Source organism: Bubalus kerabau, chromosome 12 (genome assembly GCF_029407905.1).
Source record: "Bubalus kerabau isolate K-KA32 ecotype Philippines breed swamp buffalo chromosome 12, PCC_UOA_SB_1v2, whole genome shotgun sequence".
NCBI lineage: Eukaryota > Metazoa > Chordata > Mammalia > Artiodactyla > Bovidae > Bubalus > Bubalus kerabau.
Window position 1 is genome coordinate 68123110 of NC_073635.1, and position 19492 is coordinate 68142601.

The window sequence follows — 19492 nt, forward strand, 5'->3', positions numbered from 1 at the left end:
GGCTGTGTCATGAATTGTTGCTCATATTTAGAGCAACAATTGGCATTGCTTGTCCTTTAGTTTAATAACGTAAGTTAATGACTTAAAATACTTTGTCTTTCTAGATGACTTCGTTATGGTATTTAAAAGTAGCATTTCGGATGAGTACGAAGGATGTGCAGCCAATGAAGAAAAGAGGAACGCTTCCCTTTCATCCCCCTTTTGCTGCCGATTAGAAAGAAATCCAGTCCAGGTTTTGCCTTCGACTCTGCCTCTGAATTTCGGCTGTGCGATGTGTAGCACGTTTCTCTCCCTCCCCTCCTTTCTCCTTCCCTCTAGCCTCCCAGCGTCTGTCTCCAGGATTTCTCTCTTCCTATTTCAGGAGGACTCTCACAGGCTCCCTCAGCCTGTGCGAAGCTGAGGTTTCCCCTGGATCTCGTATATCCCCAACACATACCTCCACGCACACACGTCCCCGAGAACCCCGCGCTCACACCGACACACACTCGCGCGCGCACACCCTCGCGGTCGCCTGTCCGTCTCCCTCCCGGGAGAGCCGGCGCGCGTCTCCACCTTCGCCGCACACTCCTGCTAGCCGAGCTCGCCGCGCGCTAGGATTCTTGCGGCTCGGAACTCGGATCGCAGCGTTCAACCCCTATGGTGGTTTTTTGAAACATTTCTTTTCCTCCTCTTCCTCGTTTTTATTGCACTGTTTTCGGTCTGGGGGACTAGAGGAGCGAGGCGGCTGCTTTCTCAGCCAGCCCCGGTTGGCTTTGCCATCCTCCATCAGGCTTATAAAAGTTTGCTGAGCGCAGTCCAGAGGGCTGCGCGGCTCGTCCCCTCGGCTGGCGGAAGGGGGTGACGCTGGGCAGCTGCGAGGAGCGCGCCGCCGGCTCTGGCGGGCTTTCGGCTGGAGGGGCAAGGTGAAGAGCGCACGGGTCCCGGGGTTCACCGAGCTGGATTTGCATGTTGCACCATGCCTTCTTGGATCGGGGCTGTGATTCTTCCCCTCTCCGGGCTGCTGCTGTCCCTCCCGGCCCGGGCGGAGGTGAAGGCTCGGAGCTGCGGCGAGGTCCGCCAGGCATACGGTGCCAAGGGATTCAGCCTGGCGGACATCCCCTACCAGGAGATCGCAGGTAAGCGCGGGCGCGCGGCCCGGGCCGGCTGCAGCCCTCGGCGGCCGCCCGTCCCCCGGGCCGCCGGAAGCCCTCCGCCTTCCCCCTGTTGCTGAGTTGTGGTGTTCACTTTCTGCCTGGGGGCTCTCCGGGCCGCCGCGCCTCCGTGCCGGGCGGCGGATGCTCGGGGCGGCTTCTCCAGCGGAGAGGGGGAAGGTGTGCGTCTCCGGCTGCCTCATTGTGTGTGCACACGCGGGAGCGCCCTCCTTCGCTCCCTCCCTCCCGCGCTTGGCTCCCGCGCCCTCGCGCTTCTCTTCGTCGTTGGCCCTGGCCGAGCGGGCCGGGGAGCCCGGGACCCCCGGGGGCGGCCGAGGCGCGAGGGCGGCACGCCGAGTTGGGCGCCCACCCCGCGCCGCTCGCTCAGGCAAACTTGGAAGAACTGCGGCCGCAGTTTGCCCAGCGCCACCGTCAGAGTGGCGCCTTCTCCGCTCCCGCCCTCGCGCCGGCGGGGGCGGTGGAGAGACGCGGAGAGCTCCCCGGCCCCTAGCTCCTGCCCTCCGGGGAGGCAGAGCGCCCGGCGCCCGGGCCGGGGGCGGGCTGGCGAGCGGGGCTGGGGGTGGGGGACACCCCCCACCCCTTCCACCCGGGGACTCGGCCTCCGACGTCGGCGGCTCCGGGCGGGTCTGGGGAGTTCGCGGGCTGCCGGTTTCAGATTTGGGGCGGGCTTTGCCGTTGCGGCTCCTCAGGGCTCCCCCGATCGCGGTTGGTCACTCGCGGTCCGAGGCACAGCCCTGCCGCCCCGCGCGGCACCCCGTCCGGAGCGCGGCCTCGCCAGCCTGCTCCGGGGAGCTAACTTCAGCGGGTGGCTCGCTAGCGGATGCGTCCCGGAGGTCTCCTCGGACCCCGAGTCCCCCGGCCACGGGTGTTTCTCCTTCAAGAACCCCCAACCCCTGGGTCGGGCGCCGGCGTGTGGGGAGCGCTCGGTTTCCGACCACTTGCGCGGTCGCCTGGGTGCATGTTTTCCGGCTCTTAGCTCCAGCCGAACCCGAGCATCTCGGGGGCTCTGTGAATGAAACGTGTTAGGGAGAGGTAATCCCCTGGCTGCGGGAGCGCGGAGCTGAGAGAGGCAGAGAGGGGCCAGGGGATGCTGCGAGGGCGCGGGCTGCTCAAATCCGGCAGCCGAAGTCCTCAGTGCCCCTCACATGGTCGAGTCAGAACCCTGGATTTCCACCGGCCTCTCTGCTTTTTGCCCAGGAGCTGGTCTCTACTGTGCATTTTGCAGTGATGGTAAAACACCACGGTTTCGATACGTAGTGGGATTGCCGTTTTATGGTTGATGCACAAACTCTACAAGTGAGTGTTTTTACTTATCCCGGAATGAGCACGTTTAGAAATGTAGGCACTGGGGGGAAAAAAAAACACCAACAACACAACAGCTTATACATCACGCTAACAGCGCGGAGCATTATATACAGGGAGAGGTTTTCAATTCTGAGCCAGACTGAGGCAGCCTCTAGTGAGTCGCAGGCGGAACCTGTGGTGAATTATAAGACCACTTTTCTCTTCTGTCACTTCATCTCGCTTTTCCAGAGCTCCTTAATTTGTTAATCAATACGTAGAGAGCGACTGCCCCCACAGATCCTTAAGTTTCTTAACTCTCCTTCCCCTTTGTCTACTGTTATTTCATTCTTTTTAATTAATTGATAAGGATCAGCTATGCTTTTTTTTCCCTCCCCCAATCTCAGGGAATTCAACTTTTTAAAGGTTTAGAATATGGATCACTTTTTTCTGGGAACTTTTTCTCCACTAATCTGGGTTTTTTCAAACTATGTCTTTTAAACACACATATATTTCCCAACGTGATTTCAGAAAAGGTATCTCCAAGAAAAAAATAGTTAAGTATTTTTAAATTGCTTCTGTATTATTTAATGAATCGTGGGGCTTTCAGGAGACTACAGGTCTTTACCACGATGCAAATCTCCTTAATATCAAAGGGAAGGTTTTCTGTGTATATGATTTCTGTAGGCACCATTGACTCTTCTGAAACATTCCCAGTGGTTGAAATAAATCCTTTAGTAGATTTTTAGCTACAGAGGTTTTTTTCCCCCCTTTTCTATCCCCACCTTGACAATTACAGGGCTTGTTAATTAGCTATGAATTTCTAAAATGTGTGCACTTTCTGTTAAATTCTCTTTCTAGGACTAAGGGGACTGTTGACTTTGCATAAAGCTTCCTGTCCTTTGGTACCCTTTGGTACTCAAGCTATAGGTCATTGGGGGGTCAGAGGCACATCTGATGGGAAAAACAAAAGAGATGAAAGGTACCTGTGTATTAAGGATCAACATTTTTTCGAGGTAAACTTCACTCAGTCTACCTATTGCTGTTGGAAGAATCATCTGTGTCCTATTATTAAACGAACCCACTTTCGTTCTCCTCCCTAGTTCCTGCTACTATTTACTTTTAATTATCTAGTATATGGCGGTTATCCTTCCCTTCAACTCCTTATCCATTGCCTTGTTTGGACTTTTAATGGGTTGCTTGAGAAACGGCATGTGCTGTTAGTCTGCCAGGGAACATGAATTTAAAGGAACTGCTGTTCAAATTTCAGGTTCATGAGCGCTGTTTCTAATTGAAAGATATTTGCAGGTAGCTTGCCTGGTAAAATAACTGAGAAGTAATGAGGACATTATGTCTCATCATGACGTTATTAAAGTTTTACTCAGAACTCACAATTGTGAAATAGTGTTGCCCTTTTCTATTCTAGGATAAAAGGGAATTCTTCAAACTCAACAGATGAGGGGCTGTGATGGGTCATATATAAAGTTCGACTCTCAGAGAGTGGTTGGGAAAGAGGAGGCCTTCAAGGGGCAGCTTGTACCATTCATCTTCACTCAGCCCTGATTTTAAACCATCCCAGGCAGATCAGATAGACTATCTGTCCTTGTTTGAAAGACCTCCAAAGGAGTAGACTCTTGAGCCCCTCTCAGCAATCCATTCTGATACTAGTAATTTTTGTGGTATCTGAACGTTTCCAGATATCTAGTCAAAAACCTTCAAAGTGTGCTTATTTTCTCTCCTGTCTACTGGGAAGATATTGAGCCATGTATCATCGAGTTCTTTGTTAGAACTGTTATTCTGATCAAAGGTCAGCATGAAACATGCCGGTTTTTCTTCCAGCACCAGTAATGTTATCTTGTTTTCCAATCCAAGTCATACTGATGGCTCCAAACTTGTAAAGGAACTCACAGCTGAAAGGAGCATCTGCTTAAAAGGCTGGGCAATTCAGGGGATGTGGTTTTATGCTTACGGAACCTCTGTTTTATGCTTTGAGCCTTTTTGGAGTCATTAATTATAATATGCGCGTGTTGCTGACTAGTGGTAATTTATTGGCTCATGTTAATGTTTTTCGTTTATCTAATGTAACCTTACTTAACAGTCCCTTATGTAGGAATTACTGTGTCCAGCACCTATGTGACAACACTATCTACTTTGAAAACATTAAACATTGCCTGATTGACTTTTTCTAATAACGTAGATACTATCATTATCCCCATTTTAAAGATGGAAAGACCAAGCAACAGATAATTAACTTGCCTGAGGATGACTCAGCTAGAAAGTGAGGAGCATAGAATTCAAATGCAGGCACTCTGACCCCGGGCGCTGGAGTATATACACTTCATCTTGCCCACTGCCATGCTGTATTCGTTGAATGAATGCATGTAAAATCAATTCTATTCTCATCTAATACCTACATAGCCTGGTATTCTCAATCACCATATGCATTCACTCACAGTTCAAGCTGAGAATTTTTCTATTTACTTGCAACATCTACAATTTTTCAAACTCACTTTGAATTTGGGTTTTATGTTCTCTGGAATTGGCTGTGCTTCCACCACTAAATTGTCTGTGTATTTGTGCATTTTGCTGATCATTGTATAGATGTGGTTTTATAAATGATAGAAAGTAAAAACATGTGTCGGGTGTTTTTTTCAATATACTGGGCCTACTTTCTGAATAATGGGTTAGTCCAAAAAAACTTACTATAGGAAATTATCATGAGGGTAGAAGGAGGAGGGAAGTTTATCTCCAAAAATTAGTGGGGGGGATATAACTAACACTGTTCTCAATAATTTACTCTGCCAACTTTTTCCTATGAGTCAGGCTATACCTAGATATTAAGAAAGCATAAAAATTCTCTCCTGTCTCTTTGATATCAGCTTATCTCAAACATATGAAAATCTCAAAAATCTAAAGTAAAAAAAAATTCTCTAATATTCCAGGGACTTTGATTGTTTTAGTCCTTCTTTATCATTTTCAAATTTCAGAATATGTAACGCTTCATCTTACCTGGCCTGGGTCCAGCAGTTCCTTCCTTTTTTTGGTGGGCTTCCCAGGGAATAAGCCTGCCCTTCCTCTGCTCACCAGCAAACCAACTTCTTTAATACATTTGCTGTTAACCCCACTCTTTTCAATTTACATGTAGATATCACATTAACGTAAATGAAAAAACAGTGTTTGGTAAGTCTTACTCTTTAAATCTCCTAGTTAGGGAGAAATAATTTAATTTCCATTTAACCGCCTTCTTCAAAGAGTTCTGATTTCCTAGTGCCCTGTTTTGTTAGATGATGTCTTTAAGATCCTTTCGAAGAACAGTGTGAAGTATAAATGAATTAGTGGAACTTCAAATGGTTTTTCTATGATTTGTCAAGTCACTAGATTACTGAAAGATTCACATTAATTCCAGGTATCAAAGCAATCTAAAGTCTGGGCTATTAGGAGTACCACTTGTTAGACTTTTGATTTGGGAATTAATTTTAGAATGATCCTTGCAAACAGAGTTATCTTAGCTGATTTAATTAGAAGATGATATGTCATCACTGAGAATAAGAGTTCATTTGAGTTGACTGATACACTTTTTTACATAAAACTCACATCTTTTAACTGTGCCACATCGTAATAGCTTGTAAGCAGAAATGTAGGCCACTATCAAAAGTGGTTTAAAATGTACAGTGAGATGTTCTTTAGAATATTGTAGTATAAGCACTGCATTATAATTTATGTGAGAGGGTGGCTACTGTTCTTTTGCAGTTAGGGGTATTATGAACATTTAACAGAATATAAAATTATTGAGTCTTTTTAAACCAAAGTGACATACCGTTCAGTCACAAGATTTTTATAGAAATATGAGTTTAGGATAAAAACTGTAGTAAAGAAATTATTGATAAAATAATTCATTAGCTTAATCTTAACATATTCAGACTCGCAAAAGTAAAATCATAAATAAGACTGTTTTTTTCCTCCTTAATTCATATCTCTCTGAAGGCTTCTAGTAAGGCCAGCAAGGTGACTTGGAGTTGTCTTGCCTATATAAACAGGAAAAATTATTATTTCAAACTGGTGCTTATATCATTTTGCAGACCAAATTCTGCTCTCTTAAATTCTTTAGCTGGTGCATAATGAGACTTTAAGTAGTTTCATAGTCTTCTCCAGTATTCAGTTTTTAGTGACTTACATGACAGCGTATGATAGTGTAGTTGACTCCTTGGGATGGTGTGTTTGTAAATAAAGGATTTCATAGTACTAATTCTTTGGTGAAGGTTTAAAAACCCTAATACTCCTGGATGGACATATTTAAGAGTTTTGAATAACCTAGGATGAAAAATATTTTTAGACATGCACAGTTAGTAACAAGGAAAAGTAGAAATTCGACTCCACATTTACACATTATCCAGGCTATTGATTACTATTACAACCTATTCTTCATCTCTTTTAGGCATTTGTTTTTCATTTCTCTAATAAATAGTTCTTGTTTACCTACTATGTGTAAGTCACTGTGTGGTGCTGGCTGTAGGGCCCCAGGGAGTTTTAATCCCAGCAGGGAAGCAGAAATTCAGGGCACCTTTAGCAGTGAATGGGCGAGATGAGTACACAGCGCTGGGGTACCTGACTCGGGGAAGGCATTTAATAGGAACGTGTCCTCTGATCACAGGGTTATGGAAATGCCTCCTTGAGGAAGAATGATGGGCTCTGAAGCCTGAATACAGAGTCAGAGGGGGCAGAGGGAACACACATTTCCTGTGTGGTAAGAAGGCCCTGAACCTGGGGAAACAGCCGTTGAAGGGGCAAAGGGTATGAGAGCCTTGGGAGAAGAGCCTGAAGAAGTCAAAGTGTTAGTTGCCCAGTCGTGTCCGACTCTTGGCGACCTTGTGGCTCTGGCCCACCAGTCTCCTCTGTCCATGGAATTCTCCAGGCGAGAATACTCTACAGTGGGTTGCTATGCCCTACTCTGGGGGAATCTTCCCAACCCAGGGATTGAACCTGCATCTCCTGCATTGGCAGGTGTATTCTTTACCATCTGAGCCACCAGGGAAGCCCAGGACTGGGTTGATGACTTGTGATCCAAGATGGCCCAAGCACATTGACCAAACGTTTACTTTTTTTGGCACAGACATGGACCCTTAGTGCTAAAACCTGTGGGCTAAAGTCAACTGTTTATAGCTCAAAGAAGCAGATTTTAAACTATATGCTGCTGCTGCTAAGTCACTTCAGTCATGTCTGAATCTATGTGACCCCATAGATGGTAGCCCACCAGGCTCCCCTGTCCCTGGGATTCTCTAGGCAAGAACACTGGAGTGTGTTGCCATTTCCTTCTCCAATGCATGAAAGTGAAAAGTGAAAGTGAAGTCGCTCAGTCTTGTCTGACCCTCAGCGACCCCATGGACTGCAGCCTTCCAGGCTCCTCCGTCCATGGGATTTTCCAGGCAAGAACACTGGAGTGGGGTGCCGTTGCCTTCTCCGTTTAAACTTTATAGAGCCTCCCTATTTTGTGTACCCTGGGCCTATAAAAGACTCTAAGCAGCTGTGCCCTCAACACCCCGTGGCTGAGCACCATTGCCCAGAGACCTCATCCCCCTTGTCTGGCAGGATCTTTCAGTGCTTCCTCTTCCTTGCAGGGGACTCTCTGATACCTGTGGAAGTGCTCAGCTCTGAGGGACTTCTCCTTATTGCAACCTGTCCAAGTGCCTCCCAAATAAAGCTTGTTCTGTCCGCTGCCCTCTCTTGGCCCTGTCTCTTTCCTTGACCAGCATTGTAATCTGTTCAACTCACTACTGTGAATAAGGCCTTTAACCCAGAGCAGTGAGAAGCTGTTGAAGTGTTTTAATTAGGAGGGGACATGGTTTTGAGTGTTAGTGTGGTTGCTTTGTAGAGAACTGATTGGACGAGAGCCAAAGGCAGATACAGGAAGAAGAGAGATGTTAGCGTGAACCAGAGTGGTGACTGTGGGAGAGGCAGGAAGTAGAAGGGTTCGAGAAGTATTTAGGAAGTAAAATTGATACCACCCAAACCATGGATCAGTCCACAGTTATTTATTGAGCATCTACTATGTGTCCGACAGTGAATGTATGTGTGTGTGAGATAGAGGTTGAAAGAGAGAATCATGTGTCCCAGAAATGTTTATCAAATTAACAAGTCTATATAAATACTTTGACACAGTTCATGTGTACGTTTTAATGGCAACAAAATATCATAAAACCAGAAGAGGACTATTAGGAGTTTTAGGGTCACTGAGAGAAAAAGATTTCCTAAATAGAGGCACTTTATTAACTCTCAGAAAGTATCAAAATATATGTCATCAGCTGTGTTCATTTTGAAATTCAAGTAAAAAATGTATGTTTTTTTATACAGTGTAAAATGTAAAAATGTATGTTTTAAAAATTTTCACTAAGATGAAAAATGGGTTTCCCTGGTGGCTCAAGGGTAAAGAATCTGCCTGCAATGCAGGAGACCCGGATTCGATTCCTGGGTCAGGAAGATCCCCTGGAGGAGGGCACGGCAACCCACTCTAGTACTCTTGCCTAGAGAATCCCCATGGATAGAGGACCCTGGAAGGCTGCAGTCCATAGGGTTGCAACAGAGTCAGACAGGACTGAAGCGACGAAGCAGCAGCAGCAAGAGGAAGAATATATTAAATTGTTACAGGGGACATAGGTACACCTATGGCTGATTCATGTTGATGTTGACAGAGAACAACAAAATTCTGTAAAGCAATTATCTTTCAATTAAAAAATAAATACATTTATTAAAAAAAATGGTTACTTCATTGCCCAAGATTAAACGGTCTATGGCTTAAGTGCCAAATTACATGACTGACTGTAATAATAAGAATCATATCAGAAAGAGATTTCTTTGACCTTGCTGAAGGGAAGAGGTAAAATTTTATTGGGAGTGTTTTAGTCAGGGTTCTCCAGAGGAACAGAACCAAGAATGTATATCTCATATGTAAATATATGGGAGATTTATTAGATAGATAGATAGTTAGGGATATAGAAGAGGAGATTTATTATAGGAGTAGGCTCATGAGGTTACACAGGCTAAGCCCCACTGTATACTGTCTGCAAACTGACTACCCATGAAAGCAGGTGGGATAGTTCAGTCTGAATCAAAAGTTCCAAGGACCTGGAGCTCTGATATCAGTCCATGGGCAGGAATATGTGGGCATCCTAGCTCAAGAAGAGAGAGAGGATTTACCATTCCTCTGCATTTTGTTCCATTTAGGAGATCAAGCGATTGGCTGATGCCTGCCCACATTGGTCACTCAGTCTGCTGAATCAAGTGCTATTCTCTTCCAGAAACACCCTCACAGACACACCCAGAAATGATGTTTTGCTACTTATCTGGGTCTTCCTTAGGCTGGTTCAGTTGACGTGTAAAATTTACCATCAGAGGAACCTTGAAGAATGGGTCACCTTTGACGGAGGGCCCTGAAAGAAGCCATTAGGGTTGGGGTTAAGCAGGCGAGCAAAATACAGCTTGTGGGAGAAAGTCAGAAGGGTTGATTAAGAGCTTGTGAGAAGTAATGTTGAACAGATAGGGTGGGCTTGGAGTTTTGGGCATCCTCGGCTTTGTACAGCAGAAAGTAGATTATCATCTGAGAGTCATGGCAATGAAGGGACATGAGGAGAGTATTGTTTTAGGTCGGGCAAGAAGTATAAACAGGGTGGAATAGAGAGGGGTCATGAAAACTTCGGAGATGGAAGGAGGACAGCCAGGGAGCGGTTTTCGGTACCAACACATGAGCAGCTGAGGGCACAGATGAAGATAAGAGGCAGAGAAAAGGGTGAATGATGTCATCAAAGAAGAGGTAAAATTAAAAAAAAAAAAAAAACCTTTAAAAACTGCTCTGCTACTTAGAAGTTCCACTAAAAATGTTTAAAGAGGACAAGCCATTGAAACTCGTGCCTGAAATAATCTGTGTCCCTTAAGATACTTTTGGTTTCAGGTCACAGAAAATCCTGACTCAACTGGTTCACGCAACCAAGGAGAGCCATTCTTTTACATGCAAAGAAGTCTCACCATGGAGCAGTTCTAGGGTGGAAGGTGGCAAGTGAACAGTATGACCCACTCGCAGGTTCTCCCCATCTTTTGATCCTTCCATCCTCATCCTCATCATCCACATCAGCTACATGATGAAAACAAGATGGCCACTGGAGTGCCAAGAAGCAAAGCCTCGGGACAATGCGCTGAGGCACACAGAGGGACCATTCCTTCCCACGCGCATCTCCACATTGATGAGGCAGTCTGCCCCCGGAAGTCCCCCAGTGTATTTACCCACCCTTCTCATTCCAGAATTACTTCCTGTGCCCATGCTTGAAAGAGAAAGGAAAAGGACTGTGGCTGTTGATCTGAACTTGTTGTTTAGTTGCTCAGTCGTGTCCAACCCTTTGTGACGCCATGGACTGCAGCCTACCAGGCTCCTCTGTTCATGGGATTCTCCAGGCAAGAATACTGGAGTGGTTTGCCATTTCCTCCTCCAGGGGATCTTCCCAACTCAGGGACCAAACCCAAGTCTTCTGCATTGGCAGGCAGATTCTTTACCACTAGCACCACCTGGGAAGCCCAAATAAATAAATAAAACTAAACTTGAGCCACTGATTATTTTGTATTTATAGTACAAAAGGAGTGATAGATATTACATGGCTCTTAATGTGAAGACATTGGTAGTATAAAACACCATTTGTAAAATGGTCTTGTCAAAAGATTGAACATGTACACCTCAGTGTTCATAGCAGCACTGTTTACAATAGCTAAGACATGGAATCAACCTAAATGCCCATCAACGGAATAGAGAAAGAAGGTCTATATAATGGAATATTATTCTTTATACTTGCTTGGAAGAGAAAGGAAAAGGACTGTGGCTGTTGATCTGAGCTAGTCACGGTTATACTGTAAGAGGGGCTGATAGCCTTTTGCATTTTCATGGCCACTAAATTGGTTACTTAATCTTTATAATCTTAATAAGAATCTCAAGGAGTTGAGGGGTAATGGAAAAACTGAGAGGGATGACTCAGACTACCTGAATTAATTATTTGGCATTCTTGCTTTAGACCTATTTCTCAACACTGGCCAGTGGCGAACTGATGCATGTAAAACGATTGGCTCTCTAGAGGGTAGTGTATAGGGAGACCTGATTTGTAGCGTTTGCCAATTTTTGTGGTCTAAATGTTCCCACCATGGCCAATTTCGAGCCACTAACAGATTAGCAACCAGCTCACAAAATTCCAGAAAATTTAACAACTGGCTCTTTTGAGTTGGAAAGAACCAGGGCTTATCCTGGAATCATATGAGATATTAAAAAAAAACAAAAAAACAACCTACACTTGGGCTTCATCTTCAGATATTCTGATTTAAGGGGTCTGGGAAGGATATTCTCCCTCCCTCCCTCCATCTCCTTTTTAAAATTTCCCAAGGAATTCTGATGTACACGTGGGGAGGAGAGCCAGTGATCTGGAGCCAGTGCGTCATACACATTATCAAGCACCAGGATCACCGGAGGGCTCGCTAAGCTCAAATGCCTGGGCCCTACCCCCCAAGTTTCTGAGTCAGTAGCTCTGGAACAGGGCCTGGAATTTACATCTTTAGCAAGTTCCTGGGTGATGTTGATACTGTCTGTCCAGGCACCATCTTTTGAGGAGTGTCTGGGAGCCATACTCTGAGTGCATTCAGCGTGGTTTTACACACACTTTATTTTTTGTTTGGTCAGGGTAGCCAGTTCAATTTGGGCAATGCTTTTGCATTGTTTTTCGCCTTGATCTTGAGTAAGAACCTCCACCCAGAAAGCGTCTCTGCTCCAAATTGCACACACTCCCTATTTCCTCTGCCTTCTTCCAGATGTCTATATTGGCCACTAGGGGGACCAAGGGAAAGCGAGTGACTGGATTAGTTCAAACCTTCATTACCTGTGCCTGGAGCAGACCGGGTTTCACCCAGCTGACTGAGGCGTTTCTGCATGAGTAAAAAAAAAAGCACAACATTACTTGAAAGGGAAACTGGGAAGGACAATTTAAGTTTCTTTTGCAGTAGCATCCCTGTTAATTTTAGCTAATATAATCAGCTTTCTGTGAGTAAGTAGGACACATTTTGGGGTCCTTTTTTTAGAAGATATCTCTGGTCAAGAATGATTCCAGCCCCACCTCTCCATCTTTGAGCTGCTTTTCCAGTGCAGATTTAGCCATTTGTTCCTGACTTCCAGATACAAGGAGACTACATTAGAGCTGGTCACTCTTCATTTTATACGCATTTAATTAAAGATGTAGCATAATGCATTCTGGGCATGCACACCTGTGTCCCTAGGCTTTATCGGCTAGTGTGTTTGCTTCTTATTACGTCTCCGATTTCTTGAGAAATTGACTTTCTCTTTTTGTGTCTCCGGCAGAGCTGAGATTACAGAGGCCAGTGCTCCTCTGCTGAATTTCAGGGAGCTAGGGGTGTTTCCATTCAAGGTTGCAGAGAAGTGGAGGCCGCTTTGTAAAAAAAGCACTCTGAGGTCTTCCAAAAAAGAGATGAGTAACTATCAATTATTATTTTCTTAATGGGTCAGAATAGCGCAAAGTCAATAGCACTTTTGCAATGAACTTGAAAAAAAGCCACCATGCTTTTGGCTAGTATAGATGTTTGTAAGTGATGGGCCTTAATTTTTTGGGGGGGAAAGTAAGAAAATATTGTCCTTTAGCTGTTTGCTTATCCTATGTTATTCCAAATCCTAACTGGGAGTTTTTAAAACTTAGAAATGATAACATTTAAAATCACTTGATTTTTCCTCTTTTTTTGTAGCAGAAGTTTTAACAAATGATTTTGAGGAGTTTAAGTGATCTTTGACATAATGGGAGCTCTATTTAGAAAATAATTTTTAATTCTGAAGTATTAATAGCAGTTAATATTCCTGAAATGTAGGGATTCTGAGCATTCCTACTTGATCTGTTCCAGCCTCTCCTGTTTGTACTGAATTTAGGGAACATAGTTGACTGTTACTTTTACATTATCAAGTGTTAATGTGTGAAAGGCTTTTATTGTGCTTTTACTACTCATTTGATTATGTGGTTATCTTATACAATATTTTTTCACAGACTTGGGGGTATTCAGACACCAGGAGGTCAAGTACTATGTTAAAACCTTAGGCCAATCTTTTTATATGACTGCCATAAAGAATATATTCATTTTGCTTACATTACCACATGGCTCTCATAAAAGGTCAATTTCAATTGAATATAATAGGTTGCAAATGGCAACTCATATATCATCAATAACAAAATTAATACATATAATCTCTTTTCACTTACCACCTTCCGTTTTTTAGAAAAAATAACTTGAGGATTTCTTAAAATCAGAGATCTTCATGATATGTTTTGTATAATAGACATATCAAAATTGTATAAACATGTTTTTCTATTTTAATCAAGAAACTACATGTAATCACATTTAAATTCCAGTTAAAACAATACATTAGGTGCAACAGATATTCATAGCAAAAAACCATGAAATTATGCTTTTTCATTTTGTCATATTAATTTAACAAATTATCTTTGAGTCAGTTTCTCAGCCTGGGTTATTACTGTAAAGATAAATTCAATATTGTGAGAAGGTATATGCCTAAACATAAACTAATTGCTATGATTTAAGAATGGCAATTTATTTTTACCCAGCGTATGCTTAGTAAATTATACAAAGGTTTGCAGTTCAACAGAGGGTTGACTATATGTAAAAATATAGGTTATCATGGTCTTAATTCTATGTGGTAACCAAGGTTGCATATTATAACTGGAGTAACAATTTCTGATAACTAAAAAACTGTCATGCATTTTAAAGTGAGTTTTAACCTTTCTAACCATGAGTTTATCAGATACAACTCTTGACAAAACCATTGTGATTCCTCTGAAATATTTATTTTCAAAAATATCATGTGTACTTGAAAAAAAAGTTAAAAAAAAATGCCTTCTATGTTGAAAGGCTTTGAAACAGTATTCTTCAGAAAAAAATGAGCCTCTTTCTAAATTACTATCATCAGGAAAAACAGAAAGATGGAATACAAATAAGCCAGAGTAGGCTTTTCCCAGGTCAACACTCCCTGAAGCGATCTTCATTCTGGGCCACACACAATTCGGATTTTAACCGAATGAAGCATCAGAGAGAACTAGTGTCCTAAGAGAGGAGCCTGGAGGTTTCTGAAGTCCCAGACTGCCCAGCCCCTCCTTCTGGAAGGTGCCAGGGACGCCCAGAAGGAGGCTCTGCTGTAGCGCCAGCCCACAGGTGTGCCACCTTCGGCCACGTTTCAGCCTGGTTCCTGTGGAATTGATTTTCACGGCTCATGACAGAAGCTGTTTTCAGCCCTTGAAAAGGAAGTGGCTGGGCTGATCCTCACACAAACAGCAAATTGCTCCCTGGCTTTCAGAGCCTTCGAGGTCTGTTACCTTAAGGTCCTAATGGCCTTTTAACAGTGTTTCCAGCTGAGCAGCAGATGTAAAGGATACTGAACATTGAAAGCACTGTTCTTTTTTTCTCCTCTCCCCCAAAAGAATCTTTTTTTTTTTTTTTACATTGTACAAATACTGTATCCTAGGACCTATTCAGCGGCATGTTAGATTTTTAAAAACTGAACCAGATCTCAGATAAATATATTGCTGGTGCCATACATCTGCCACCTTGGTGGGCCTCGTGTCCCATGAGACTGCCCCCTGGGAGCTGAGATTATGTCAGTGTTGGCAGTGGCTCCATTTGGTAATATCTCAGTGTTCTTGCCTGGAGAATCCCAGGGATGGGGAGCCTGGTGGGCTGCTGTCTCTGGGGTCACACAGAGTCGGACGTGACTGAAGCGACTTAGCAGCAGTAGCAGCATCAGGGACAAAAATAATTAATGGGACCCCAGAAAGCCTCGAAAACCCCTTATACTTTCAGTTCATTCCTTTTGATCCTAAAATGACAGTATATTTCTGGAGGCCATATATTTAATTTTTAGAATTATATCCAGTCTGCCCTTGTTTTCCCTTTCTGTTGTTTCGACGGTGCATTTTGTCTTCCTGTGGGGCAGGGTGTGAAGGGTTTCCGCAAGGGGCAGCTATGTGCTCCGTGCAAAATGAACTTAAAGACTTTTACACTAAGGTTTGAGTTAAGGGTGGTATTTCAGTCTTGTGGGCTTTGGGGAAAAACATTAAACATCACTGAAAAATACTTCACAAAACTGGACATTTTCCATTAAAAAAATGTTAGAGAAATGGGATGTTTTTTGATTTCTCTTCGGTCCAAGCAGTGGTCATTGGAAAGAGAAAAGAGAAGACAAGAGAAACCAGACTAGAGAAAACCAGCCAGGCTGCTAAGTCATCATTCCCCTTTCCAGGGACTCACCTGTTTTACCAGCTTTTGGAGGACCTGTAGGAAGAATGTGAGTTGCCACCAGATGCTTTTGAACTGTGGTGTTGGAGAAGACTCTTGAGAGACCCTTGGACTGCAAGGAGATCCATCCAGTCCATTCTGAAGGAGATCAGCCCTGGGATTTCTTTGGAAGGAATGATGCTGAAGCTGAAACTCCAGTACTTTGGCCACCTCATGCGAAGAGTTGACTCATTGGAAAAGACTCTGATGCTGGGAGGGATTGGGGGCAGGAGGAGAAGGGGATGACAGAGGATGAGATGGCTGGATGGCACCACTGACTCGATGGATGTGAGTCTGAGTGAACTCCGGAAGTTGGTGATGGACAGGGAGGCCTGGCGTGCTGCGATTTGTGGGGTCGAAAAGGGTCGGACATGACTGAGCGACTGAACTGAATTGAAAGTTGAAAATATGGACACATTGCCACTCTGACTTGAAAAGGCAGATTTCTTTCCTCTGTTCTCCTGTTCCTTTCTGCCTCCTCCTCCTTCGTTGTTTCACTCACATGACCCACCTGGTTTTCCTCAGGACTTCCCATGTGCTGGATAACATGATGGGTGAAAAATTTTAGTGTAGTTGAGTTTATAAAGTTTAGTGTGATCAGTTTAGCTCTTCTGAGCAACAGTAAATCACATGAGAAACTTGTTCTGTTTTGGTGCTTAAGCAGAGTCTGTCTTTGACTTCTTGCTCTATTTCTTGGACCCTTTTCTAAACCTCTCTGTGCCTTGGTTTTGTCATTAGTGAACAGGGATATACTTAATAGTTCCTCTGTCTCAGTGTTATGATTCTACTATATGCATGAACATGTAAACTCTTAGCATAATGCCTGGCACTTAATAAAGGGTATGTACATGTGTGTCAAACAATGAACGACAGAAAAGCCAATCGGTCTCTTCCATGGGCCTGGGGAGTGACAAGGGAGTGATTCTTCCCCAGGAAAGGAGAGGGAAGGGAGAGTTTCCTTGGGCTCTGCCCATCTCTGGGCCCTGCTGGCCTGTTCAGCTGATGTCTGGGGTTGGTGTGTTCAGTGATCTGATCTTATACAACTTGGGAAGGACCTGGTAGCCTTCTTTTCTGAAGTCTTCACCTTGACATTGGCCATTCTGGCCCCAGAGGCCTCCTAAATCCCTGACCTGTCCTTCACCTGGCCTTTGGCCCTCCTGTAGGCTTGATTACCTCCTGGTTTACCACTCAGCTGCTTTCTGGGCCTCCGGGAGGACTGTGAGGACTTCTGGGCCAGGCCTGTGTCCCCCAGGTTTGGGTGCAGGGGTGCAGCCCTTCCTTTGAGGGCCCTGTGGCTCCACATTTACTCTAAGGTCAGCTTTAGGTGGCCCACTGGGCAATCTCTTCCTGGGGTCCTAGGCAGAACTTGAGCCAGAAATCTTTCTTTTCTTTGGCTCTCCTCTAGATGCAAAGCTCGGAGAGGAGAAACATTGGAGGGAAATGTGGGGAACCATTCTTATTGCTGTTTAGTTGCTAAGTTATGACTGACTTCTGTGACCCTATGGATTGTAGCCCACCCGGCTTTTCTGTCCACGGGATTCCCAAGGCAAGAATACTGGAGTGTGTTGCCATTTTCTCCTTCCGGTGATCTTCCTGACCCAGGGATCGAACCTGTGTCTCCTGCATTGGTGGGTGGATTCTTTACTTCTGAGCCACCTGGGAAGCCTGTGGGGAGCCATTAAATCTTTCCATCTCCTTTCTTCCCATGACCTCTGGACCAGTGGGTTTGCTACCCTCTCTCTTCTGGCTGGACCTCAAGCTCTTTGGGTTTGGAGATGTATGTCTGCCAGAGAGGTCAGGTAACATATACCTATACACTCTCAGGTGGAAGCTTGTAAGAAAACAGTGGATTAAGGGGCAAACTGAATTGAATTAAGTACTTTCAGAATGGCATCCCTATTACATAAGCAAGATGAACAACTTCCAAAGAATGCCTCAAACACCAACTGAAATGGAAATAATAGAAATTCCTTATTTATATTGGTATCTTTGGACCTCCTAGGGAATGGTACCATATGGGAAAAAAGGACTTAATTCCATGTTTTGTGTTTGCTAATTGATTATTTTAAACTTTTCTTACCTCTTTGAACCCCAGTATCCTTATCTGTAAAAAAGGGTAATAATATAGTGTGGCTCATAATACTTTTTTGTGAGGATTAAATGGCATAATGCACGTGAGCAGCCTGAGAGAGAGAAGTCGTCAGTAAATGTTAGTTCTTTTTTATCCCAGTTCCCTCCTGACACATGTATCGTGATGAGGAATCTATTTCTTATTCAGGAGAGAGAAAGCCTAGTAGGCTGTAATCCCCATTCGGAGACTTAGTCACTTTTAATTTCCTTTTATGATAAGCTTCTAAGAGAGAAGCTTTAATAGCACGTTAAAAGGTGATCCTGAAGTACTGTTAAATGTCAAATAGGAAATCTTTCAAAAACATTTATTTCTCCTTTCTGGTCTTCTACTCAGAAATGGCTCTGAAACTTCTCTTTCAGGCCATTCACACTGGTTTCTGTTGTGCATGCCACCAGCAGAAGGATATATAGCTGGTACATTGCCTTGATTATTTTAATTTGCTTAAACCAGTGGTTCTCAAAATCACCCAGGAGATGTGTTCAAATGCAGGCTGCTGGGTTCCATGCTGGGAGTTTCCCATATATTAGTTAGCTCTGAGATGGGGCCAGTGCCCAAGTAATGTCGATGGTCCCTGGATCACACTTTGTGATCTCCTGACTTAAAACTATCAGAGGTCAATTTTGGTTCTCCAATGGCTTGAGGATAAATTTCAGCCCCATCTGTTTGACATTCAGAATCTCAAGCTATCCTTCTAGGGTACTTCTAAGCATCCTTCTAGAAATTTCTGTCTAGTAAAAAGTTTCACTAAATTTCATTTTCTTTCTGTGTCTTATTACATTTGCTAACACCTCATAACAAGGCTTATTCATACTGTTGAAAAAAAAATAGCTGACTTAAAACTCAACATTTGAAAAGCTAAGATCAGGGCATCCGGTCCCATCACTTCATGGCAAATAGATGGGGAAAAAGTGGAAACAGTGACAGATTTTATTTTCTTGGGCTCCAAAATTACTGCAGACGGTAACTTCAGGCATGAAATGAAAAGGTGCTTTCTCCTTAGATGTAAAGCTATGTCAGATCTAGACAGTGTATTAAAAAGCAGAGACATAACTTTGCTAACAAAAGTCTGTATAGTCAAAGCTGTGGTTTTTCCAGTAGTCATGTGCCATTGTGAAAGTTGGACCATAAAGAAGGCTGCTGCTAAGCTGCTAAGTTGCTTCAGTCGTGTTCGACTCTGTGCAACCCCATAGACGGCAGCCCACCAGGCTCCCCCGTCCCTGGGATTCTCCAGGCAAGAAGACTGGAGTGGGTTGCCATTTCCTTCTCCAATGCCTGAAAGTGAAAAGTGAAAGTGAAGTAGCTCAGTCCTGTCCGACTCTTGGCGACCCCATGGACTGCAGCCTACCAGGCTCCTCCGCCCATGGAATTTTCCAGGCAAGAGTACTGGAGTGGGGTGCCATTGCCTTCTCCCAAAGAAGGCTGAGTGCCGAAGAATTGATGCTTTTGAACTGTGGTGCTGGAGAAGACTCTTGAAAGTCCCTTGGACTGCAAGGAGATCAAACCAGTCTACTCTAAAAGGAAGTCAACCCTGAATATTCATTGAGAAGACTGATGCTGAAGCTCC

At 44.2% G+C, this 19492-nt stretch overlaps 1 protein-coding gene across 1 annotated transcript in view; it reads left to right on the forward strand.

The window, feature by feature from the left end:
- Window positions 1-247: 247 nt before the first annotated feature.
- The window catches only part of GPC6 (glypican 6), a 1245321-nt gene continuing 1226076 nt past the window's right edge, over window positions 248-19492 (forward strand). Inside the window, exon 1 of the mRNA XM_055542775.1 lies at window positions 248-1115. Within this exon, the coding sequence (XP_055398750.1) occupies window positions 956-1115 (160 nt within the window). The 5' untranslated portion in view covers window positions 248-955. The remainder of the gene's footprint in view (window positions 1116-19492) is intronic.